General features: G+C 39.4%; 1 protein-coding gene across 1 annotated transcript in view; it reads left to right on the forward strand.

The window, feature by feature from the left end:
• The window catches only part of UBE3D (ubiquitin protein ligase E3D), a 67,254-nt gene that overhangs the window by 8,901 nt on the left and 36,291 nt on the right, over positions 1–22,062 (forward strand). Inside the window, exons 5-8 of the mRNA XM_026038412.1 lie at positions 522–591; positions 3,143–3,212; positions 4,078–4,186; positions 5,446–5,615. Of these exons, the coding sequence (XP_025894197.1) occupies positions 522–591; positions 3,143–3,212; positions 4,078–4,186; positions 5,446–5,615 (419 nt within the window). The remainder of the gene's footprint in view (positions 1–521; positions 592–3,142; positions 3,213–4,077; positions 4,187–5,445; positions 5,616–22,062) is intronic.

Genomic DNA, 22,062 nt, shown 5'->3' on the forward strand with positions numbered 1-22,062 from the left:
CCTTTGAATGGATGAAGGAGAGGAACTGAACCCTTTTGTCTTTCTGGAGTATCATAGTATGTTGTGTTCTTTAACCCTTTCCTAGCAGTTTGAAATATTCTGTGGACACTTTCTGCTCTCTGCTGATCTGGTATTTTTAAAACCTGTTCACAGTGACTAGAACTGAGTGATGACATTACAGCAGGTGCATTACAGCATAATAAACTGAATGTATATTTAAGATTTTTTTTAATATGTATTTAGCACTTACCAAAACTGATCACCCAGTCTCTTGAGATTTTGCTGTTACCTCTTAAAGGTTTTGCTGCATGCTCAGTATGTACTGGCAAACTTCAAAACTAAGATGAAACTTGCATTTGAATGAAAAGTGTAAAGGGCTTMAATAGTCGAATGTAAATATCTGTATATGTGAACATGAAAAGAACAAAGTTCAGTGTATGCTCTGAAGATTGTGTTAAAATTATACGTTCCTTGCTCAGAGTATCTGAGTGACATTTAAATGAGATTTCTCTGTCCTACAGAAATCGAAGGAAAATACCAGAGTAATTTGTAAGCGCTGCAAGACAGTCCTGGGAGAAACAGTATCATCAGGTATGGGATTTACAAACTAGACTTTCTCAGCCRCTGAGCACTTGAGACAAAAGTCTGTAGGAAAATAATTTGAGTAAGATACAGAGCCAATTCCTCTGTATTTGTCTCATCCCTTTCTGGAATGGATGAGATAGTTTGCATTGTAAGTCTTTAAGTGATTTGCTGCAGGATCTTCCTTCATCCTTGTTTCTGTGGCATGCTCAGCTATTTTCAAAGCTTTGGGAAACCAACTACATAATTCTAGTTTATTCAGCATTCTAATACAGGTTGATCTGAGAAATTACAGGTAGTTTAGCATGGTGTCAGCCSTGGAGAATAATGGAAAGGTTAAAACAGGGCTTGATCAACAAAGAATGAGAAGCTAAAGATAGCTATTAGCTGCCAACCTGGTTTTGTGTAAAGTACATCCTGTCAAAGACATGTCTCCTTTGATGAGAGAAATTTCTCATTATCATTCAATCATGAGATTGAGATTATTGTTTTAAAAGCTGTCATATTGAATTAGAAGTTTTAGAGATGAGACTGATAGTTTTTAAAATGTAATTATTAGTTGGCAAGTATCAGTAATAACACTTATTAGCAGGTTCTTGCTGTCATTTTCCCTTTACTGCACTGCATCAATGTGAGCTCTAGTATAGAGAATCACACTGGAGAATATAAAATCCTTGTAGAAAATTCAAAGCCTATTTGAGAAATCATAGTGGACAGAAGACAGAAGATTTTGATTGTCTTGCAAACAAGAACAATGCAGGCTTTAGTAAAACCAGATTTAAGGTAAGTCTCTTGAAAAGTGCACAAAGTAATCTGTAAGGTGTTTGGAAGACAGTATCTTAAAAAAAGCTTTACAGGTTGCCATGAATACATGTTTTAATCTAAGATTTCACACAGTCATAGCAAGAGCAGTTGATACGACTGCTGCATGTGGGAAAAAGGGAATTCTGTGTAGAAGCAGGGGTTTGATCTGAACTCTGTGCATGGCTAACATTAGATTTCATATCCAGGTTTTCTAACCATGTTTCAATGCTAGTATAGGACTGTCAGGGAAAGGTGAAAGAACAGACACAAATGATACAGAAATGCATGATGTGAGTGTTGATAGAAAAACACTATGAAAACACTGGTGTGCAAACTTCACTGAAATACTTTGATAGCTTTTTATAAGCAAAAATATCAGTGCCCAGAAGGTCAATTGGGTCTTGGTGGTGTAGCCAAGGAGGTGAGGTTTGATGTTGAGACCTCCCTTGTAGGCTAGTCCTTCCTTACCTCCATCTCCCTATATTCACAGGTGGGATTTCTTGTGTGTACGAAATCTCATCTTCTATCCCTTTGTGAACAATTCATCTCCTCCTCAATTCCTGATGCCCTTGCAGCAGTACCACTAATTCCTTAAGGTAACAGCTGGAGAGCTARCATGAGTGAACGAGCTGCTGCTGCTTTTCTTCCTTGCTCCCAGGATTAGGCACAGCATGGTGCAGACTAAAATTAAACTTTAATGTGAAACATAATTTCCTAGCAGTGAGGATAATTAAAAAGTGAAATATTTGACTGTCGAGGAAGTGAATTTGCCAGAGCTTTGGAGTCTTTGGAACAGCACAAGGTGTTTTTCTGAAAAGCTTTCTTTCATCTAGTTTGTGAACAGATTTCAGATGAGACAATTCCTTCAACCCTTAAAGTGAACCTCTTCTCTCCCCCCCCTCCCCCCCCCCAAAAAAAACCAAAACCTTTCTGTTGTGTACATGTTAAGGCTTAGTGGAATTAATTTATTATTCTCTATACTTAATTTGTACTGCCTACTTTCTGGTTAGGCTGTATTTGTAGCAGAGACCCAGAGCTACACTAAGATGRCTTTTTTGACTGGCATTTATTGATAGAGATTAAATTCTAGACTCRAGCACTTACACTCTAGCTCTTAAAGGCTGCCTTTGGAGGTGCTTTTTGGGAACATTTATGTTGAAAGTTGGAGAGTACCCTTTGTGCATTAGTGTTTACTTAGTGCAATTTTTGGAGAAGAAATTCCTTTCTGCTCTTTGAGCAAAGAGGAAAATTAGCCAAGTGTGCTGTTATTAAAACTGTCTTGTGATTCACAGCAGAATTACTGAGCAGGATGCTAAAGTACTTACGTAAGCAGTGCTGATTTCAGTTCTTTAGGAAAGTTCTTTCTTTCAGGTTTGGCTTGACAGTAACACATAATGGGCAAGAGTTAATTGGCACTAGCAAACATTTTAATGCATGAAATGTTTCAGTCCAAGTGCTTTGATTCTTACCTTGTTTCAAGATGACTGTTCCTAGCACTAAACAAAAATCAATAGAAATGATAAACTGCTGATCATGTAATTAACTCAGAGCAGTTTTCTTCTGGAAGTGAATGCTTTCTCTTATCAGTTGTACAGCATCTCTTCCCACAAACCAAAACAGGAACTTGACCAGCTGCTGAGTGCTGAGCAAAAGTTTGATTAGTGTGGTGATACAGTGACTTAGTCTACTCTGCAAAGTCTAGGGGTTTTTGTTTGTTTTGATCTACTTTAAAGATCTAACATTTGTTTCATTGTAGAGACCACTAAGTATTATGTCACTGAGGTGATGATCCAGCCATCTGAGGAAAGCTTCAGCACAATACCAAGGTAAAAATTTAAATATAAATATAAAATACAAATAAATATAAAATAAAAATAYAAATGTATATATAGCTTATTGAGACATGGATTTCAGGAAGATTCTAAAATATAGCGAAAATATTTTTGAATAATTAAGTATAATACAATGTTATTGAGTTCTATTTGATTATCACAATTATAAATGTAAATGTCTGGATTCACTCTTGTACGACTCTTTTTTTTTTTTGCTTGTGTATGTGGATAAAAGGCAGAAAGGTTATGAATCGGTTGTTGCAAGGATTCTCAGTATTCAGATAAGAAGCCAAAAATAGTTATTTTGAGTTATTTGATTTTTTTGATGACTTCTGATGACTAATTATGCAAGTGGAAGATTACATTACCTAAGTAAAGCTTGAAACTCTTAGCTGGAAGTGGGTTTTTGAATTTTCATGTAATCTGAAATTGTGAGTGAGCTGTCACAACTTCTTCCAGCTGTCCTGAATCATGTACTATGCATTAAAGTTCTTTCCTTTTGCAGATTCTATTTAAGATAGTGTCACTGTTCTGAGCCTTGTTGTGTCCATGTACCTAAAGTACTACAGGGAAAAGCTGTTTTTCTGCTTTTGACATTTGGTGTTCATCAAAATAAGAGTTTGGGGGCAGTTTAGATKGCTGATCTATTAAAAGTTACAGCTGCAGGAAGAGGAAGGTGCGTTGGTTTGGGCAGCCAAAGAAAATGAAAGCTCTATCTTTATTGAAAATGATTGTAATATGTGGTGTAAGTGACTTTATGGTTTGCTTGGGTACTTATATTTAATCAGTATAGTTGACTTTGCCAGTGTATTTGTTACCAGTATGTTATCAAACATAAATTTGGTTTATTCTTCTACAGGTCTCAGTTCGTACAGAACACGATAGCTCAGTGTCTTGTGGAGATTTCTTCTGCTAARAGCACATTTAGGTTCAGCATAAAAGGGGATGATGGAAAAGTCTATGTTTTGGTAAGCTTTTATATGGGAAAAAATGCAGTCCGTGAGTCCCAACTTCTAAAATGTATTATTTATACTATGCCTGACTGTATAGATAACAAAATTAATAATATAAATTGTTTTGTCTAAGCGATTTTGAAGAGTATGTTCAAGTAAAACTTTTTTGTTGTTTTGTTTTTTAAGTAGATGTCCATACAGAAATCTTTACTATTTATGCCATAAGGCTCCTAAGGAAACTTAGTGCATAAACAAATAGACAAACAACAGTGTTTGTCACTTGGGTAATACTGAAAGATTAAGGTTTTGGCTTGTACAATATAGGTTTCAGCTTCTTGTTCAAATGCTTATCTGTAATCACTGAAGTCAGTCAAATTGTATAGTATATTTCACAAAAATTGTCTTAAGTCAGCAGAGTTTACTGATGCAGTGCAATGTATTAGCCTGTAAAATGAAGTGCAGACAAAAACAGAATTGCCAGTTGCACTTAATGCTGTTGTTAAACTTGGKTAAGCTTTATGTATAAACAGCAGCAACTGAATTTTTCAAACTTGTAAGATGGATAGGGATTTGATTCTGAAATTATTTTAACGTTAGACACTTAATATAGTGAGATTTCATTCGGGAATGGAATATATACAGATAACTTGGAATTTTGCATTTGCATGAGTGATTCATAAACAGGAAGAGATAGGCAGTCTAAAATGTTTTTATAAATACACTGTATAATCTCTACAATTTTCAAACACCCAAATCCTAAAATAAATGTATACCTCTTGCCATTAAATATATTTTAGTGCCAGGATAGCATTTATGAAACCACTAGGAAATATTTCTGCAATGGCAAAATAAGGTCTCATGAGCAGTCCCGTAGTCWTTATTACATATAATCTAGTTAAAGGATCATTGAAAATTGTGATGCTTTTAACCTTAGTGTTATGTATACTCACATCACTGATTTCCTGTGCATGTATTGCTGAACATTATCCAAATACTTAACCTGCAGATATTTTTGAGTTTATTGCTTTAGTTGGTTGATAAGCACATTTTTAGAGACTTTGATTTTTTTGTTTTTTAATTTTTTTAAGTTATAGTAAAGAAACTTTTTGACTCGGGGGGTGTGTGGGGAGGAAGTTATCTATGCAGATTTCTTTACTTACACTAACTTTCTCTGCCCTGTTTACTTTCCCATAAAGAAGAGTCACTTGCCTTCCCTCAGTTCCAGTTTTGAAGAATTCCCTCTTAGGTTTTTTTTGTTGGTTTGTTTTTAATAGATATGGCTTTTAAATTCTGACACGCTGCTAGTGGAATCTTTAGGAAGCTCATCCTCCCATGATGTTTTTACACTGTTTGGGGATACTTTGAAGCCTGATTCTGGACCAGTGGGAGCTTGGGATGCAGTCAAGGTTCTTTACCAGCCATGCCTTAAAAGCAGGAATAAGGAGTGAGTATTGCCTCTTCTGATCTCAGGTTCTGAACCTTGATGCTTTCTGCCATACAGGTCAAAAATATTTCTTTCCTTGGGGCAGTCCATTAACCTTAGAAGTATGTTTTTTCAAGATCACATACTCTTTTTTTTTTTTTTTACAGAAAAAAAAGTGGCCAGAGAATCTAGTCGTTAAAATATTGCACAGTAATACTAAAATCTAGGTGAAAGTGTTAATGTTATTCTGACATGCACATAACTTAGATGATAGAAAGCAGTGTGCTCCGTTTTTCATTCATTTTTTTTTTTTCCCCTGCATACTAACTGGCTTTACTCTTCTGGAGTTTGGTCCTTTTTCCAGCTGTGTTGCTAGAAGCTGGAAGGATCGTGGTGCAGCATCTTGGTATGCYTGGACCTCAGATGTACTGAACACTGCATTTAACATTGTCACTGTTAGAAGATGTTTCACGTAGCCTGGCAGAGTATGAATAATGCCATAGCAGTAAGGCAAGGCCTYGGGAAGGTTCTTAGATGTGGTGCAGAGGGAGGTTCTTTGAATTATCAAATTAGCCTCTGTACTTATAACTTGGTTTCAGCCCAATGGTTGCATTATTTCAAATATTGAGGCCTTGAGGAAAGGAGAAGGAAGAGGCAAGGAAGGTGTTTGAGTTCAATACTGTAGACTTCTTTGTGCATCTGTCCTATTCTACTCAAACCCTCGTAAAGAATATTTGATTTCTGCAGGCTTTGCACTCTCCCTTATGGCAGGGTGAGAAGAGGGAGGGGGAAGAAGCTGGCTAACAAATTTAAGCCTTTAGCTGCAAAGATGTGAGAATATTGATTCACCTGTGATTCCAGTGTTTGTAGGTGACAATTGGATTTCTGGCATAATTTATTGCTCTTCGCAGTGAGAGAAGAGAAAGTGTTAGTTTTGTGTAGGTCAAAATTAAATAGTGGTTGGGTTTGTTACTTTTTCTTTGAGGTCTTTGAAACTATGACAGTTTTACATTGGTTCACAAGTATTTAAAATTTGAAGGCCATTCCCTCTAGCTTCAGTACCRATACATATTATTTTATAGCCTGACAACTCAGCACAAGAAGATTGCYTCATTCAAACGTATATATGCATTTCAATATTTTCATAGGAAAAATGTGTATCTTGTAAGAGAATGTGATTCATAGTATTTGTCCTGAATACAACTGCTTAGTTTATTCAGGCTGCTTCCTCAGGGGAGTGTGTTTTGAAGGAGGCAAGGGGGCAGAGCTTGGACTGAATTGAAACAAACTCTCTAGCACTCAAGAGTATATAAAGCTCTAAAATATAAAGAGCAGGCCACTCTATSATAGGAAGTATTATTGTTATTCATGTAAGAGGAAATAAATATYTTTGTCAATGTCATAGCTTAAAAGCTTGGCCTTGGAGAAGCTCCGTAATTTAGATGTTAGTGTTCCAGACAAATGAAAATATTCTTTTAAAAAGTAAACTGTTTATTCTTAGAAGTGAATATTCTTAGATCTTACAAGCAAGAGTACCAGCTATGAAAATGAAAGATATTTGATTTACCTCTGTAGGTTTGGGGTAAGTGTAACTTCCAAGCTCAAGACTTCTTCTCCAGTCTCAAAAATTTGGATTCTTGAAGCCAATCTAGTCATTAAAGGCTGCAACAAAAGCAGCCATCAGTGTCTTTACCTTTCTTTGTGTCCTCTGTCACCAGGTCCCCTTGCCCCACACTTTGCCTAGCTATTTGCAGAAGCCATTCTTGCTCTCCTGAACTTCCCTTTCTGTTTTAAGCTTCAGGGGAGCTGAAGGCCTTTGCTAGYCCCATCTGTGCATGCTTGCTCAGTTTCACAGTGTTCCTCAAGTTATCTGTCCCTGCTTCCACCTCTTCTGCATTGGCTTTTTATGCTAGGTTGGTCAGGAGCTTCTTTTTCCTCCRTGTAGGAGGACAATCAATATGGTCCATCCCAACAGGCAGGAAATCAAGAAAATTGGAGATGACTTGTTTGCAGCCTCCATTTTTCTTTCAGAAAGGCTCTTTCCACCTGCAGCTTTGCTRTGCAAACAAAAGAGGTCTTCTTGTCAAGTAACACATGCTTGGGAAATCACACCTTATGTGAACAGCCTTGTCTACTGCTGAAGTCATGATGTTGTAAAAATGCATGGAGAAAATARAGTTTCATTCAACCACAATTTGACCTCAAAGTGATTTGTGAAGGTACATGAGAAGAAATGCTACTGTTCCTTTTATAGTAGTGTGCTGGCTAAAGCATCGTTAAAGTCATTGATACTTCTTCTTGTCCTTTTTTTTCCCCCTCTTTTCTGGAGTCTTGCTTACAGCTTTTGCAGAAGCCTTCTCCTATTTAAGAATTTGTTGCTTAACAGAGTTGAAAAGTGACTTCAGAAAACYGTGTTTTTATTATTTTGAGAGACAGAATAAGGTAGAAAATTGAGTTTGTGGCTGAAACCTGGAACTTGTGATTTCAATGCCTCTGTTGCAGTTTTATGATTGCATCAAAATTTGTGTATGCTGAGTTGCTTGCGAAGCTGTGTTCCTGATAGATTCCACGATATTAAGTTATTTATTTGTCCCAAGAATGGCTTTCATCCTGTATATGGCTGCCCAGTAAGTCATCTTTCATAAAAGCTTCAAATTGTGTCCTAATTCAGTCTGGAATTTGTTCAGTGACACAGTGTTTCATTGATTCTTTTATGACTAAAATAGTGCTCTTTCCCAGTCCTTCCATAACTCTTGTCTGCAGAAAATATGTGGGAACAGGCAGGTAAGAGCTGCCTGGATGAGGAGTGACCACAGTTTTAGTTTTCTGTGGTCTGTTTAAGATGATTTTTGTACTGTAAACATGCTGTTACCTCAGATCTTTAAGTGAATGGACATGATTGGAAAAGAAGTGTGAAGGATTTCTTTTATTTCAGGTTACCTTCTCCTGCTCCCCTTCTGCATTGTTTTGTTTGGRTGAGGACAGGAGAGAACCGACACCACAGCTGAGGTGAATTGCCGTAGAGGAGCTTGCTGACCAGCTGGGCAGTGCTTGTGTAGGGAGAAGTGCTCTGCAGTCAGTCAGGGTTGGAGAACAGGTTTGGGATGGAAGAGTTAAAGACMCTTCTGAATTTAAGATACCCCTTCTGGAATGCTTGGAACTTTGCTTGAGCTTTGGAGGAAGCAATGAAAGCTCCAGTTGAGCATGATCATTTTTAGCTTGAGATTTACTCTTCRGGATATACTGGTGACATCCTTTCCCATCACCTTTCCCTGGCCATGGAGAAGGATGGTACCAGTGTATCCTGAAGAACTCCCTTCAGGAGAGGTGTTGAAAGTAAACCTGCCACATCCAGCGTCCTTTCATGGTAATTAAAGATTGCCGTTATTGTTCCTCAGCACAGGTATTATAAATCTTTAATTCCACAGAGTTGTCATATTTAAATCTTTCTAAATATAAGTATTATTAGAAGCACTAACTGAGGTAGAGAGGAATGTAGGAATAAAACCTGTGGTCACCAAAAGGAATCTTTTGGATTATTGCTCAAAGGAGGATAACCATATCTTAATTCCAGTTAGACTGGTTACTTACAGGGATGTTTCTGCTCAAGTCAGAAGAGAGGTTTCTGGCTGCTTTGGTATATCTTAAAAAAAAAAAAGAGAGAGAGAGATGCCCAATCTCACCGAGTCTACCTTTCTGGTTGTGTAGAATGGAAAATGTGTATGTCACTACATACTGAACTGTACTTTTGTTGCACTGCTCATTAGAAGTATGAAATGCTATATGCATAGTAAATGGTTATGTAAAAAAAAGAAATTATCTGTTAATGATATTGCTAAGTTACTAATGTACTAATCTTATTGGAAAAATATGATAAACATGCTTGAGATTTCCTATTTAGTATGCTTTTGAAGCAAGGTTTGTGGTTCTGTAGTAAGGCAGAACAAAAATATAATTGAGGCTTGTGTATTATATTCATTGCAATTCTTGATATTTATTTGCGAAACACAAATTCAGGTAAATGCAACTCAAGTCCCTCTAGGTAATATTGCAGTAGCTGTTTTGATAGTATCAGAGCTTGTAATGCTCCAAATCAGAAATTGGATGTGAAAAACTTGTGGATTAAAAGCACCATTATCTGAAGTCAATTCGTTGTCTGAAACAGCTGCCGCCTTGTGTAGTTAACTCCACTGTAAAAAGACCATTAAAAATAAGAAACATCAAACTGGGCCAGACCATGGTTCCAGGTAGCCCAATCTCTTGACTCCAGTGTCAGGAAGAGCTACTCAGGGAAGCACAAGAGCCTTGCCTCCCTTGTGCCAACCAGCTTCTGTAGTGGTTGTGTTAAGGATGTTGGAGAGTACGACCCATTCTGCTTCTTTTAGAATTTCCTAATATGCCTGTGGACCATCTGTCTGAGTAACCTCTTTTTGTCCTTCCTGGTACTGCCTGCCTCCACAGACTCRGGTGACAGCAAGTTCCAGAAGGTTGTTGTTCCTGTAAAGACCTGTAAAGACCTGCTCTCCTGTTTGTTTCAGTGAGTTTCCTCTATATGCAGTATAGTGAGAACAAATCCTGCATTCACACAGGCAACAAGGACATGGGAATCCTAAGCTTTAAGCTGGCACTGCAGCATGCAGTACTCTGCTCTTTTAGAAGTGAAATTTCCTGGCCAATTTCCTGGAGGAACAACAGTGCCACATCTAGACAAGTTCTTCTGTAAGGTCTGTATATATCTGTATTACATTCACACTGCTTTTCTTGTAGTGCTGCTTCGCAGAGAGCCAGATAGCCTAGATGTGATGGTGATGATCCATAGGAGATAACTTTACGATTGTAAGCCAAACTGTAGTAACTTTTCACTTTAATACTTAGTTTATTTCTTGCAGAAAAATACAGACTCTTTGGATGCMCTTGGGAGCTGTAAATGCTCAACTCGTATAATGCCTTTCAAATGACAGGATTCATTTGAGCAACCAGGAGTCGCATAATGAGTCAAGTCTAATGAATCAAGAGTGAAAAATAAAACTTACAAAAGCCTCTTAGGCGGATTGCTGACCAGAACTGCTTGAACCTCAAAGTTTGATTTACATAATTCTAGGATCTTGGTCTGTTTTAAATTAATTGGCTTTTGTGTTTCTATTGTATTTCTCCATGACAGGCTGCATAAACTAACAGCGCGTAGATTAACAAAGTGATGAAGGGGGCTAATTTKACTTGCAATACTTGCTATATCAGAAAGGCAAATTGGGAACACATGGTTTGTGTCTCAGGAAAACTGAATTTTGAGGTTGTTTAGGATGCTTCCGTTCACTGAATTTCTGTGTCATAACAATATCRCATTGCTGTTTGCTTATTTAGATGCTCTGCCATCAAGGATAAACAGAAATCTTTGATTCTTTCTTGAAGATKGAAGGACACTTTAGGGGAAAAGAAAATCAGGCATTGTTTTTTCTAGCACGTCTGTTCTAGGTAGGACTTTTGGGAGCAAGCAGTTGATATGCTGAATCCTCTCAATACTGGCCTTAAGCTATAGATGAAATGGTTTAAATGAGCAGTAGGCACAAGTTGATGCTTTTGTRGCCATGAAGTTTAAGACAGAAGAGGAGGAGATCTGACTGGAAAGGTGGCAGGTGCTGTTCCAGGGAATGAGACTGCTGAATTTTAGTTGAATATATTCAAGTAATTGCCCAAGGCAGGAGTACTTACAGATCAGCCTTTGGATTGAACATCCCCATTTCCACTCATTCTTCTCACAGTCTTTGCAATACCTGTTAGGCCTTCCTTTCTCTCTTATTTATTTATTCAAAGTAGAATTTAGCAGATCTTACTGTTACGGAGTTCTCTGTAGTCCTGAAGGCAGGAATTTTGTCTATATCTTCTGGAAWACAGTTACCCTTCGAGTACTCCCAAGGGCCTCGCTGGCTTTCCTGAGGCAAGCAAAACAGAGCAGTCTCTGCTCGAAGCTCGGGCTTCAGGGACGTGACTGCAGCCCTTTGTTTTCCTTGGCTGCCCGTGTCCCCGGTGCTCTAACTGGGGCTCTTCAGTTGAGTGGCACTGAGCAAGGCTGCAGCGCGGCATCAGTAGCAGAGCTCTAGAAGTTGCGCTTTAATCTAAGCCCAACTTTGTCCAATAAATTGATTTTCCTGGACCTTACACACCCAGTTTATTTCAGTATGGAGATGTAGAAATGTCAAGTGTGTTCTGTAGCTTCACTCCATGTTCTAGATTCCCAGCTGGTCTAGCTCTCTGAAGCAGTATGGCTGAGCAATCTGGACTTTTTTGTCCAAATGTGGAGTTGATGTTTTGTGAGGGGAACAATAGTGTTACTTAGACATCTGCCAGTTTTTCTAAATATCTTCTCCTCTATTTTTTATGGAGTAGAGCTAAAAAATCCAGAAGTTTAATTATTAAAAAGGCATCCAGCATGATTTTGCCCTGCTGGAATTAATGTTAGTATGTGAAGTATCAGTCTCGGAGGAAGATTTATTAAGTTAACTGAAGATTCATGTTCCCAGAGTATTTAATTATTCAGTGTATTTCAAATCTAACATCATTACCAAGTGCCAGCTTTGGTTGTAATAATACCTGAAAATCTGCCCATAGATATTCTCTGCTGCCTCTTTTCAGCTGTCTGCATATTATTGCTGTGAATTGCTGTTCAGTTGATGTATTTCAAACGGAATTGGCTGCAAGTCGTTAACATTGTTAAAGTCTCTAACTTTTTGAGTGTGGTTATTAAAATGTGCAGACTGTGGAGAAGCTCTACAAATACAGAGGTTCTGTTTATAGAAAGCTGCGTTTTGTTTTTCTGAAACCACTGGAACTGTTACTGACTCTTAAAAGAATAAACAAGTTATTGGAAAACTTCTTTTTGGTGCCCCAACATAGAAATTCCAAAGACCAATTCCAAATTTTAGCACCTCTGCACCTTTCTCTGAGTAGTACTAGTGACTTCAACGTCGTTATCTAGATGGATCGCTGGTGTCACACATGATGTATGATGTGACTATGATGTGGCAAACTGATTCAAGAGCATAATGTAGTATCGGATAGCAGATAACTGTAGCTCTTGATCATCTTGAAGAAAACTTGGAGAGAACATACAGATATAGCTGATTATGAAGAAGGTTTTAGATTGGAAGGTTTCCAGTATCAGAGCAATAAGTTTCCCGCACAGCCTTCCAGTAGGAATAATATTGTCAAGAAATGTAACTGCATTGAAAATGAAGCATAAGAAACTGTAAAAGGGATGGTCTGCTGTAGTTCCTGTTCCAGCAGAGAACTGAGCTTTCTGAAGAGGCAATGCCTTCTAGCTCAGTTTTCTGCTTTATCACTGAGCTGCTCAAAGGTCTCCTGCTTCACAGTTGTTGCTTCTGTGCAACAATTTAATAAAGGTGAGGCGCAGAAATGTCTCTGCTTCTCCTGTGTGTTCCAGTATCTACAAGTCTGTTCTAATTAACTACTTTTGCAAAGCCTTTCTAGTACTTTGTCTGCAGTTGCTCTACTTCCTGCTGTTGCATATTCTCTTTGTCTGATCTCACCAATTCAAAGGCTTCTGTCTTCACTGTGCTGCTGCCTGCTTTACTTCCTTTAATCCAAACTGTATTGTGGTCCATCTGTAACATCACCTCTTGGATCAGCATAGGTTCAGCCTGCCCAAACACAGATTTATCCTTCCTTCTAAATCCCCTTCCTCTTTCTGTCTTGTGCCAGTGTCTCTCTTGCTCATGCTCAGGTTTCAGTTGCCACAGTTTCCCCTTCCCATTTCTCATATATTCACAGGATCACAGAATGGTTAGGGTTGGAAGGGACCTCTAGAGATCTAGTCCAGCCTCCCTGCTCCAGCAGGGACACCCAGAGCACGGGGCACAGGGCGGCATCCAGGCGGGTTTGGAAGATCTCCAGAGAAGGAGACTCCACAGCCTCCCTGGGCAGCCTGTGCCAGGGCTCTGGCACCCTCACAGGAAAGTTCTTCCTCACATGGAGATGGAACTGCCTGTGTTTCAGCTTGTACCCACTGCCCCTTGTCCTGTCACTGGCCACCACCAAAAAGAGTTTGGCTCTATCTTCTTTACATTTCCCCACTCAGATATTTGTACATATTGATCAGATTCCCTTTGAATGTTCTCAGAGAAGTTTTAAGCTGAGTTTGGAGTTTTCTCCATTCCTTTGATCCATAAAACTCTTAAGCTTATAAAAACTAGCCTCATCTAAAAGCATCTCTTTCTTGATTTGGTTGTGTCAAGAGAGTTGAAAAGGAAAACTTAGGAATTCTGAGGAAGAGTTGGGATTTTTGTTTTGTTTTTCAGTTAGATAACACTTTTATGGAGGATTGATGGGTACTTAAGGCCTTTTTCCATGCCTGGTTGCAGCCTGATATGTTGTCTAAGGTCTGAGGACAGGGAGAAAGGGGTGAGGGGGATGCTGTTCTTCTTGCAATTAGGATGCTGTGAGTTTTCAGAATAGACTATAGATAGGGAAATCACATGTTTTACTTTGCCGATTTTAAATCAACTTTAGACTTATTTGGTTACTGTTTTTGTTTATCATTTTTACAATTCAGATGATCTTAAATCTGACTTGTGTCTAGCTGCACTGTGTTCTGTCCTGCCTGTGTGGAGCTGGGCCTCCAGGCAAATTTGGTCACGATTACATAAGTAAATAAGGAAAATGAGGATTAAAAAACTTCCAAAAAATTACAGTGTTGGTGATAAAGGAATATGGTATGTGTAAAAGCTTTAGTAATGGGGCTTTTATTTGGGAATAGTTTGATTGAATGTTTCTTGCTGATGATTTCTCAGGACCGCCTGGTTGTGTGACTTGGGTTTTTCCTTAGCTCAACGTTCTTGTAATTGGAATAGAAGGAAATTCAATGTAAAGTCATTTCATCATACCCCAAAAAAGGGGGCATCAAATAACTTCAGAGCAGGGTCTTTTTTTGTGAATTGTGGTTACGGCTTTTATTTGTATAGCAGGGTAACTTCCCTGCTTGGATTTGGCCATAATGTTTTGAAGTATCTGGTATTTGTGCACACTTCTCTCTGGAATATCAACTGCACCGTGAAAATGATTTAGTTTTACCCAAAGGTTTAAAAATCAGAGGCCTGGAAACATTATCATCTTTATATGGTTCTGAAAATACATCTCKGCTTCAGAAATGAGCTCATGCTTGGTGTAATAGACCTTAAAAATGGAATTAAGGTTTATGGAGCATATGCAAATCTTCATGTGGTGCATTTAGTGTGAACAACCTGTGTGAGAACATCAGGGCGAGTGCTCTAATGCTGTGGCCATGGAAATTGGAGGTTTCAGCTACAGGGCAAGAGAAACAATGTGCCACTGCTGGTCACGTAGAACATCCGTTAATTAAATTTTGATTTAATTTGATTTTTTTTTCTTTGCATCTTGCTTGCTTGACTATTCTGATGAAGTAAATGACTGACTGTAGTTAGTCCAGGGCCCTAAATGAAAACCACTTCCAGTAGCSCTAGGACAGGGACACACTTCCTTCCGGGACTGGCTACTGGATGAYCTGATGATGGTGGTGAGCACCAGGAGGAGGAAGGCAGCTGGAGAGACTTGGTTGGAAGCTCCTGCTGTGATTGCAGCACCCATAACTTACCCAGAGGATTCAACAGGGACGCAGGACTGAAGCTTGGGCTTGCCTGAGGATGATGTTTAAGTGCAGCTCTGCCTTAATCAGTGATAGCTCAGCTGTATGTGCCCTGGTTTGTAGCCAGAGCCCTCATGGGGGAGTCAGTGTAACCRGGATAACTACTAGTAGCTTATAGTTGTAGCTACTAGTAACATGTCACTGCAAAGGGTTGCCATGTTGCTCATGGTGTTTGTTCCTCATCCAGGGGATGTACCACCTCATGGAATCATGGAATAGTTGAGGTTGGAAGGACCTCTAGAGCTCATCTAGTCCAACCCCCTGCTCCAGCAGGGACACCCAGAGCACGGGGCACAGGGCGGCATCCAGGCGGGTTTGGAAGATCTCCAGAGGAGGAGACTCCACAGCCTCCCTGGKCAGCCTGTGCCAGGGCTCTGTCACCCTCACAGTGAGGAAGTTCTTCCTCACGTGCAGATGGAACTTGCGGTGCTGCAACCCGTTACCRCTTGTCCTGTCACTGGCCATCACTGAGAGGAGCTTCTTCTCACCTCCCTGCCCGTCTCTTTTTTGCTGGCTAGGTAGAGAATCCAGGCAGAGTGTCTCACTAAGCCAGCTGCCTTTCAGGCCCTTGGGCTGCCTGCTGAGGCTGCTGCCCCAAGTGTTTGCCCTGCCTGAGCAGCACAGGCAGCTGGGCCGCTTTCCAGCGAGTTCCACAGAGGCTGCAGTTCGGAGCACATGCTTGAACGGAGTTGTTGCCAATTTTTGATAACTTTAAGACCTTGCCCTGTTGCCTGGGGCAGTTCAGGATGTGAGAGATGAGCAGTCCCGCCATCCAGGCAGGGATGGCTGCTGGAGGGCTCTGTATCCCTCAGCAGTTCCAGCCCTGCTCATCCATTAACTTATTGGGAACCTTAAACTGGGTGGTGTGAGTACCCCCCAGGGCAGGCATTGCACAGAACCAACACCTTGTCACTTTTGTATTGTCCAAGCATAGCCTTCTGTTTTCAGCTTGAACTACTGCTTTTTWAAACGGTCCTTAATTAATAAGCATCTGCAATGATTTATAATTGGATCTACAAATCTGTTTCTAATGGTTAGACACATGGATTTCAACAATTGCTTCCCTAAGGCCACATTAGTCAGCATAAGCTCAGGCTGATACATAGGCTTTTTTTTTCTTCCAAATTCAGAAGGAAGTGTAAAAATTTTATGATGTTGCTTTAACGAGGCCCACTGGGATTTGGGATTATTTATCTAAACCCTTATTAAAGACWAACTTTTCTATGTTTAGCCATCCAAAGAAAGCTTCTCTTCAGTGCAGTGCACTTTTTTAAAAAGGAAAGAGATGTGATAAAAGCAGAAGTGAAGTCATGGAGAAAAGTATGGAAGTTTTATTTTGTTTTGTTACCCAAAGCCAAGGTTAGTGTTATTAACAATTAGTAGTCTTTAAAAAAAAAATGTAGTGATGTAGCAAGAATGTTAAGGCCATTTCACTATATAGTGGAAAGCCTGCCGTTTATAGAAGGAAGCGACTGGTGACACTGAAGCAAAAAGCAGAAGACAAACGAGGTCTGCCTCGTTCCCTAACAGAAGGATTAATGTTCCTGTACAATTAGTAATTTTATAACTTCATTTTTCAGTACTCAGATTTTTGTCTCTTTCATTTTTCCCCACACTCTGCTCTCTTGTAGGGAACTTTCGCTCACATGGGCCTCTGGACCTCATTTCAGCATCCCCCTACTGCCTTCTCCTAGAAACTATAAAAGGAGGATTAAATGGGGTGTATTTTGCCGGGATACGTCTGTTCAACTTCATCTTGTTTACTTTCAGCAATTAGGAAATGAAAGAATTTCAAAGGGCTTGAAAATGACAAATCTGATCTAAAATCAAATGATTCAATTATAAAAATTGAGGTCAGACTTTTTAGCAGAAGTTTTCAAAGAAGCCAGAGTGTGACTGATAAAAAGTTACAGAAGATTACACTTCTTTCCCCTCATGTTGAGAAAAACTGAGCAATCTCTGTATATAGAAAAATTTGTACTCTAAATTTAAATGCACTCTTTCTCCTTGAAAGAATTAACCATTCCTTCTTGTTTCTAGAGTTATAAATAAATACCCCCACTAYTTCATTCAGTTCTCCTTTGCGGAACTTTCTACCATTTGATTCTTAGTTAATTCAGTTACTTAAAAGTCAAGACTAAATTTAAAGGTGACTTGCTCTTTCTACCAAAAAAAGGCTCTTAGGCAGCTCCTCTGGCAGCGCTTCAGAGCGGGTGGGTGAATTGCATTGTGCGGCTGCTGCAGCACCAGCCGGAGCTGCTCTTGCCGTCTCTGGAAACAGAGTTCACCCCTTCTGCAGCTGTGTCTGGGTCTCCCTGTACAGGCCGTTCTAGAGTGAATCTCTCCTCAGCGTTGATTTTTCTTGTGCTGCATGGAGTTGTTTAATGCTGCTTATTTGTCGTAATTCCGTAAGGGAGCGTGTTTAAAAAGCTGGGTTTTGTGTGGTGTGTTAGCTCTGTTTGGAGCTGTGACTGGGAAGTACCCTTCCTCTTCCCTGCGAAGGGACCCACTTATCTATATAACTAGCCCTCTTATAACTAGCCCTGAAAAGGTATGCAGGGAGCTTCCTTGGGGGAAAAAGATAAATTCATTTGTAGGGTCACTCTRTGCAGGGCAGGACAGTTAGCTGTACAACCCCCGAAGTCACTGAAGAAAAAATGTAAACCTGAGGGTAGCTGGGCAATTTTTACATCAGGCACTCTGAATATTCTGTAAAGAGTTGTTTAACCTTCATCTGAATATTTTAAATTATTTATTTGGCTAATGGTGATAACCTTGGAGCAGCAGGTGCATCTTTCTCCTGTATAAGAGCAACAGAAGAGCTTCGTCTTTCCCATCCTTTCTTCCTTCACRAGAAGTAATGGAAACTTACTTTAACATGATCATGTTCAACTTCCTTAACATACAGTGATTCACTTGGCATACAAAACTCTGCTTTAAGAACCTTGATGACAGTAAWCGGTAAATCTGATGAAACCTTAAACAAATGTGTTGATTCTGAGTCTTCCTGTTGTATTTTGCTTGGAGAGTCTAACCTTTGGGAGGAAAAGGAGGGAGAGTCCATGAAATCAGTCATCTTATGAGAGTTTGGTAGAAATGTGATGCAGGAGAGAGCTGAGAAATGTTGCATGTGTTTCCTCCGGGCCTTCTGCTCCTTCGGAGCATCATGATGCCTGTGGAGAGGCTGAGATGATCTGTTGTGTCAGCGCCCACCCAACTAGAAGGCCTACTGCATGTATGGAAATATAACAGCATTTTCCAGTCCACTGAGGGTAAAACAGGCAGGAGCCAGCATGGTGCTATTTATCTTTATTTACTTTCTCAGTTGTACCAAGAGCAGAATAATGCTTGTTTCTCTGTGATGGCATCATCATAAATACACTGTTACTGCACCTGATTCATGCACAGAATCACACACATGGTAAAGTGTATGTGGCAGTGCTCTGTCTTGCTGGTCACCCCMACATTCCTTTTCCCAATGCTTGCTTTAAATGCATGGAACAATTTTAATGAAACTTAGAGTTAAAAACATCGATGATACTTTCCTCAGCTTCATTGAACAGGACGGCAACCTTGTTCATGTCCTTGCTGAGAATCATTTGTAGCCTTGAACACAACTTTTATGGGACGTTAGAGAATCCATAGAAGAATTCAGTCAGCCTGTGGGAATCCAAATTTCACTAGCCCTGTGAGCAGGTGGAGCCGTTTCCTTAAAATTACATGACCCTTTCAAGTATGATTTATCTTGAGTTACTTTGCATTTACATCATTTTCTTCCACAGTTACTATGGAGGAATAACTGCAGAGTGCTTCTTTACAGCCATCGTATTCACAAAGTGTACTCCCACCTGCCCAGGTTAGAGCCGTGATCCCTATTTTCTATGTGTCTGAAGTGTCGGAAAGGGTAGTGGGGGGTGAAACAAAACCTCAGCGTTTGAGTCCTCTGTTAATACATGCTGGGAAGGGAAACTCTTTCGATCCATGATAGTGTGGCTCATGTTTGATGCAAATGCATAGCAGGGCYTAAGCCTGAATTTTAGCACTGTGCCAGTAGCATCCTGCTCTGTGTCCTTTGCATCCATCTCAAGCACAATAATCTACAGTTATTGCTACATGTTAGGGAAGTAAYGAACCATCTGTTTTAATTTAGAATAAGATGAATCCAGGAAAGAATCAAGAGATGGAAAGGAGGAAGAGAAGTATTTTGAGGAACTGGGGCCACCATGATGGATGGATCCTCAGCAATAGTCTGGCTACTGCACTCTGCTTCCAGGCAAAATTGCTGGACTTCTTCCTAGCTAGGATGCAGTGAGTAATTTGGAAGTTTCAGCTTAAAACCTGAGCATAGCCATTAAACTAAAGCAACACATTCTAAAGCAATGCTCATGCAGTTCTGCTGAGAATAGTTTGCTTTTCCTGCTAATAGGAGCACCTTGCTTTGCTGCTGAGAAGTCTGCAGTTGCGTTGCACTTAGGGGCTGCGCCTGCAGCTCTGCGTGGTGTGGGTGTTCAAGAGCACTGAGAGCAGAGTTCARCCAGGGCCCCCAGGAGCTCCACTTCCCTGCTTTTGTGCCTTTGTCTGAGAACTTGTGAATTGAAACAAAGTGTGCATAGTGCTTTTGTACCCAGCTAACTAAAAAAATGATAGGGGATTTTTTTAAAAAGTAAATTCAAGGAAACAAAGTGTGAATTTGTTGCATTCTGTCTTCCAGAATTTCTATTTTGTCTATATGTACTTGAGTGTCACAAACCCAGATGGAACTGATTTCTCTATGGACTTGTTCTTCAAGGTCAGATGCTGTAAAGCAGAGCTAGGTTTTAACTGACGATTTTTTTCCTAAGATTTTCTACTTTTATAGCTTCTATTTTTGCCACAAAATGTTGATGTTTTCACAGATGAACAAAGGCAGACTTTTCTCCCCTATGTGCAGTTACTGTTGTGGGGTTACTTTGGTGCATGCAGCTGCCAGTKGTACCGTTTTGCATTCTGGTGTTGCTGGTAGAACATGTCCTGGGAAGTACCAGGCAGGGTTGGAATTTTATATCCAAGGTCAGTTCCCTCAAAATTAAATTTCTTGTTTTCTTCATTCTACAGTTGCCTATTTTTGCTTACCTGGTGCTCAAAGTAAATAAAGATGATAATCTTAGCTGTACCCACTGGCCATCTGGAGCATCTTCTCCAGATGGAGATGGTGTGTGCTTTGAGTCCTGTCATGAATTTTAAGTGTAATATATTTGTATGGTCCCACATGTCCAAGTGGCCCATTGAACACAAGTCTGCCCTGAACATTTTTGCCCGGCTTAGCTTTTCATACATTTCTTTTAGGTATTATAAATTGTCAGCATAAAGGTTCTGGTCAAGCTGAACACCTACAAATCCAGTCCTGTGATGTTTAACCCTTATTCCAATGGTTCTTGCTGCTGAATTTCTGTTTTGTCTTCTGCAGATACTGTACAAGCGGGGCTCTTTTGCAGAGAGATGAAAATACTTTGTGAGTAATAAGGTTTATACCTTAAAATCAGTGCTTTTGAGATTTCCTGATAACCRGCTAGAGGAAGGCAGACAACACAGAAAAGCAAGTACAGCACAACAAAAMCGCTTTGGTCCAGAGAAGTATGTTGAGCCTTTCCTCTGAATTGACGTGCTCCTTGGAGCAGGTATCCGCATGGGGCATGGAGAGGATTCAACCCTCTCGATGTATTTTCGCGCAAGAAGTTGCAGTAGGTGGAGGTAGCGTTCTGTGCTCCGGTGTAATAATACTCTAAACAGTCAGCCGTGCTGACACGGGATACTGCAACTGCAGTTGTTTGGTTTTCTGCTTTTTTTCCTTTTTTTCCACCTTGTGGGGTAGTGAAGATAGTTTGATGGTTTAAACAGAATTCTTATTTGTACTAATGAAACTTTAAAAACAGCAACAAACCAGCATCATTCTATTTACTTAAATATAAAAGGATTGAGCCTAATAAAATGTTGCTATCTGTGAGATTTAAAAAAAAAAAAAAAAAGAGAGAGAGAGAAGGAATTGGACCTGTTCTTTGCAGGTTACAATAGGTAGCTCTTGTTTTTCTGATTACCCTTTCATAACTTAAAAATATTTGCAGTGTGTTGAGAAGTAGTAAAATAATTTAAAATACAAAAATTAAAGAAAAACATAGTTGAGATTYATCTGTGATCGCCTAATACAAACAAAATAGTCCAATATATTTTAGCATGAGGTTTTGAGTTTATTTTCCACTTAGAAATGAGCAARATACATGTAGAATGTCTGTTTTAAATCATGGAAGCGCTCATTGAAGCAAAGAGCGTAATTATACTGAAAAGGCCCTTTGAAATGTAACAAAAAAAAAAAAAAATTCATGTAAGCTGCTCTGAAAAAATATCATGGCAATGAGCAGATGGCACTGTGGGGAGGTTAAACTTGAATTTTCATCATAATCCTTTCTTACTAGCTTTAAATAATTTGTCCTTTTCCAATGGTGACACGAAGTTCAAGCAGAGCTTGCGTTTTCTAGGGTGTGATGCTTTAAGCATACTGAGTTGTTTGGATAGTGAATTTCTAGATGGTTTGTTTGTTCATCAGCCTCTAGAAGTACACAGTGATTCCACTTGCAATATGTATTACCCAACAAAAAGACCAATCCCTAATAAAGATTAAGGTGTATATATACCTATATGTTTCTAAAACATATCAATAACTATCAATAAGTGCTTTACCAGAGAGGATATTTAAGACTAAGTTCACAGATACAAGCAGTTTTCATCCTGTCTCCATAGTGATTCCTTGAAAAAAAA

This window comes from Nothoprocta perdicaria, unplaced genomic scaffold (genome assembly GCF_003342845.1).
Source record: "Nothoprocta perdicaria isolate Ctin4 unplaced genomic scaffold, notPer1 scaffold_21, whole genome shotgun sequence".
In the NCBI taxonomy this organism is placed as follows: domain Eukaryota; kingdom Metazoa; phylum Chordata; class Aves; order Tinamiformes; family Tinamidae; genus Nothoprocta; species Nothoprocta perdicaria.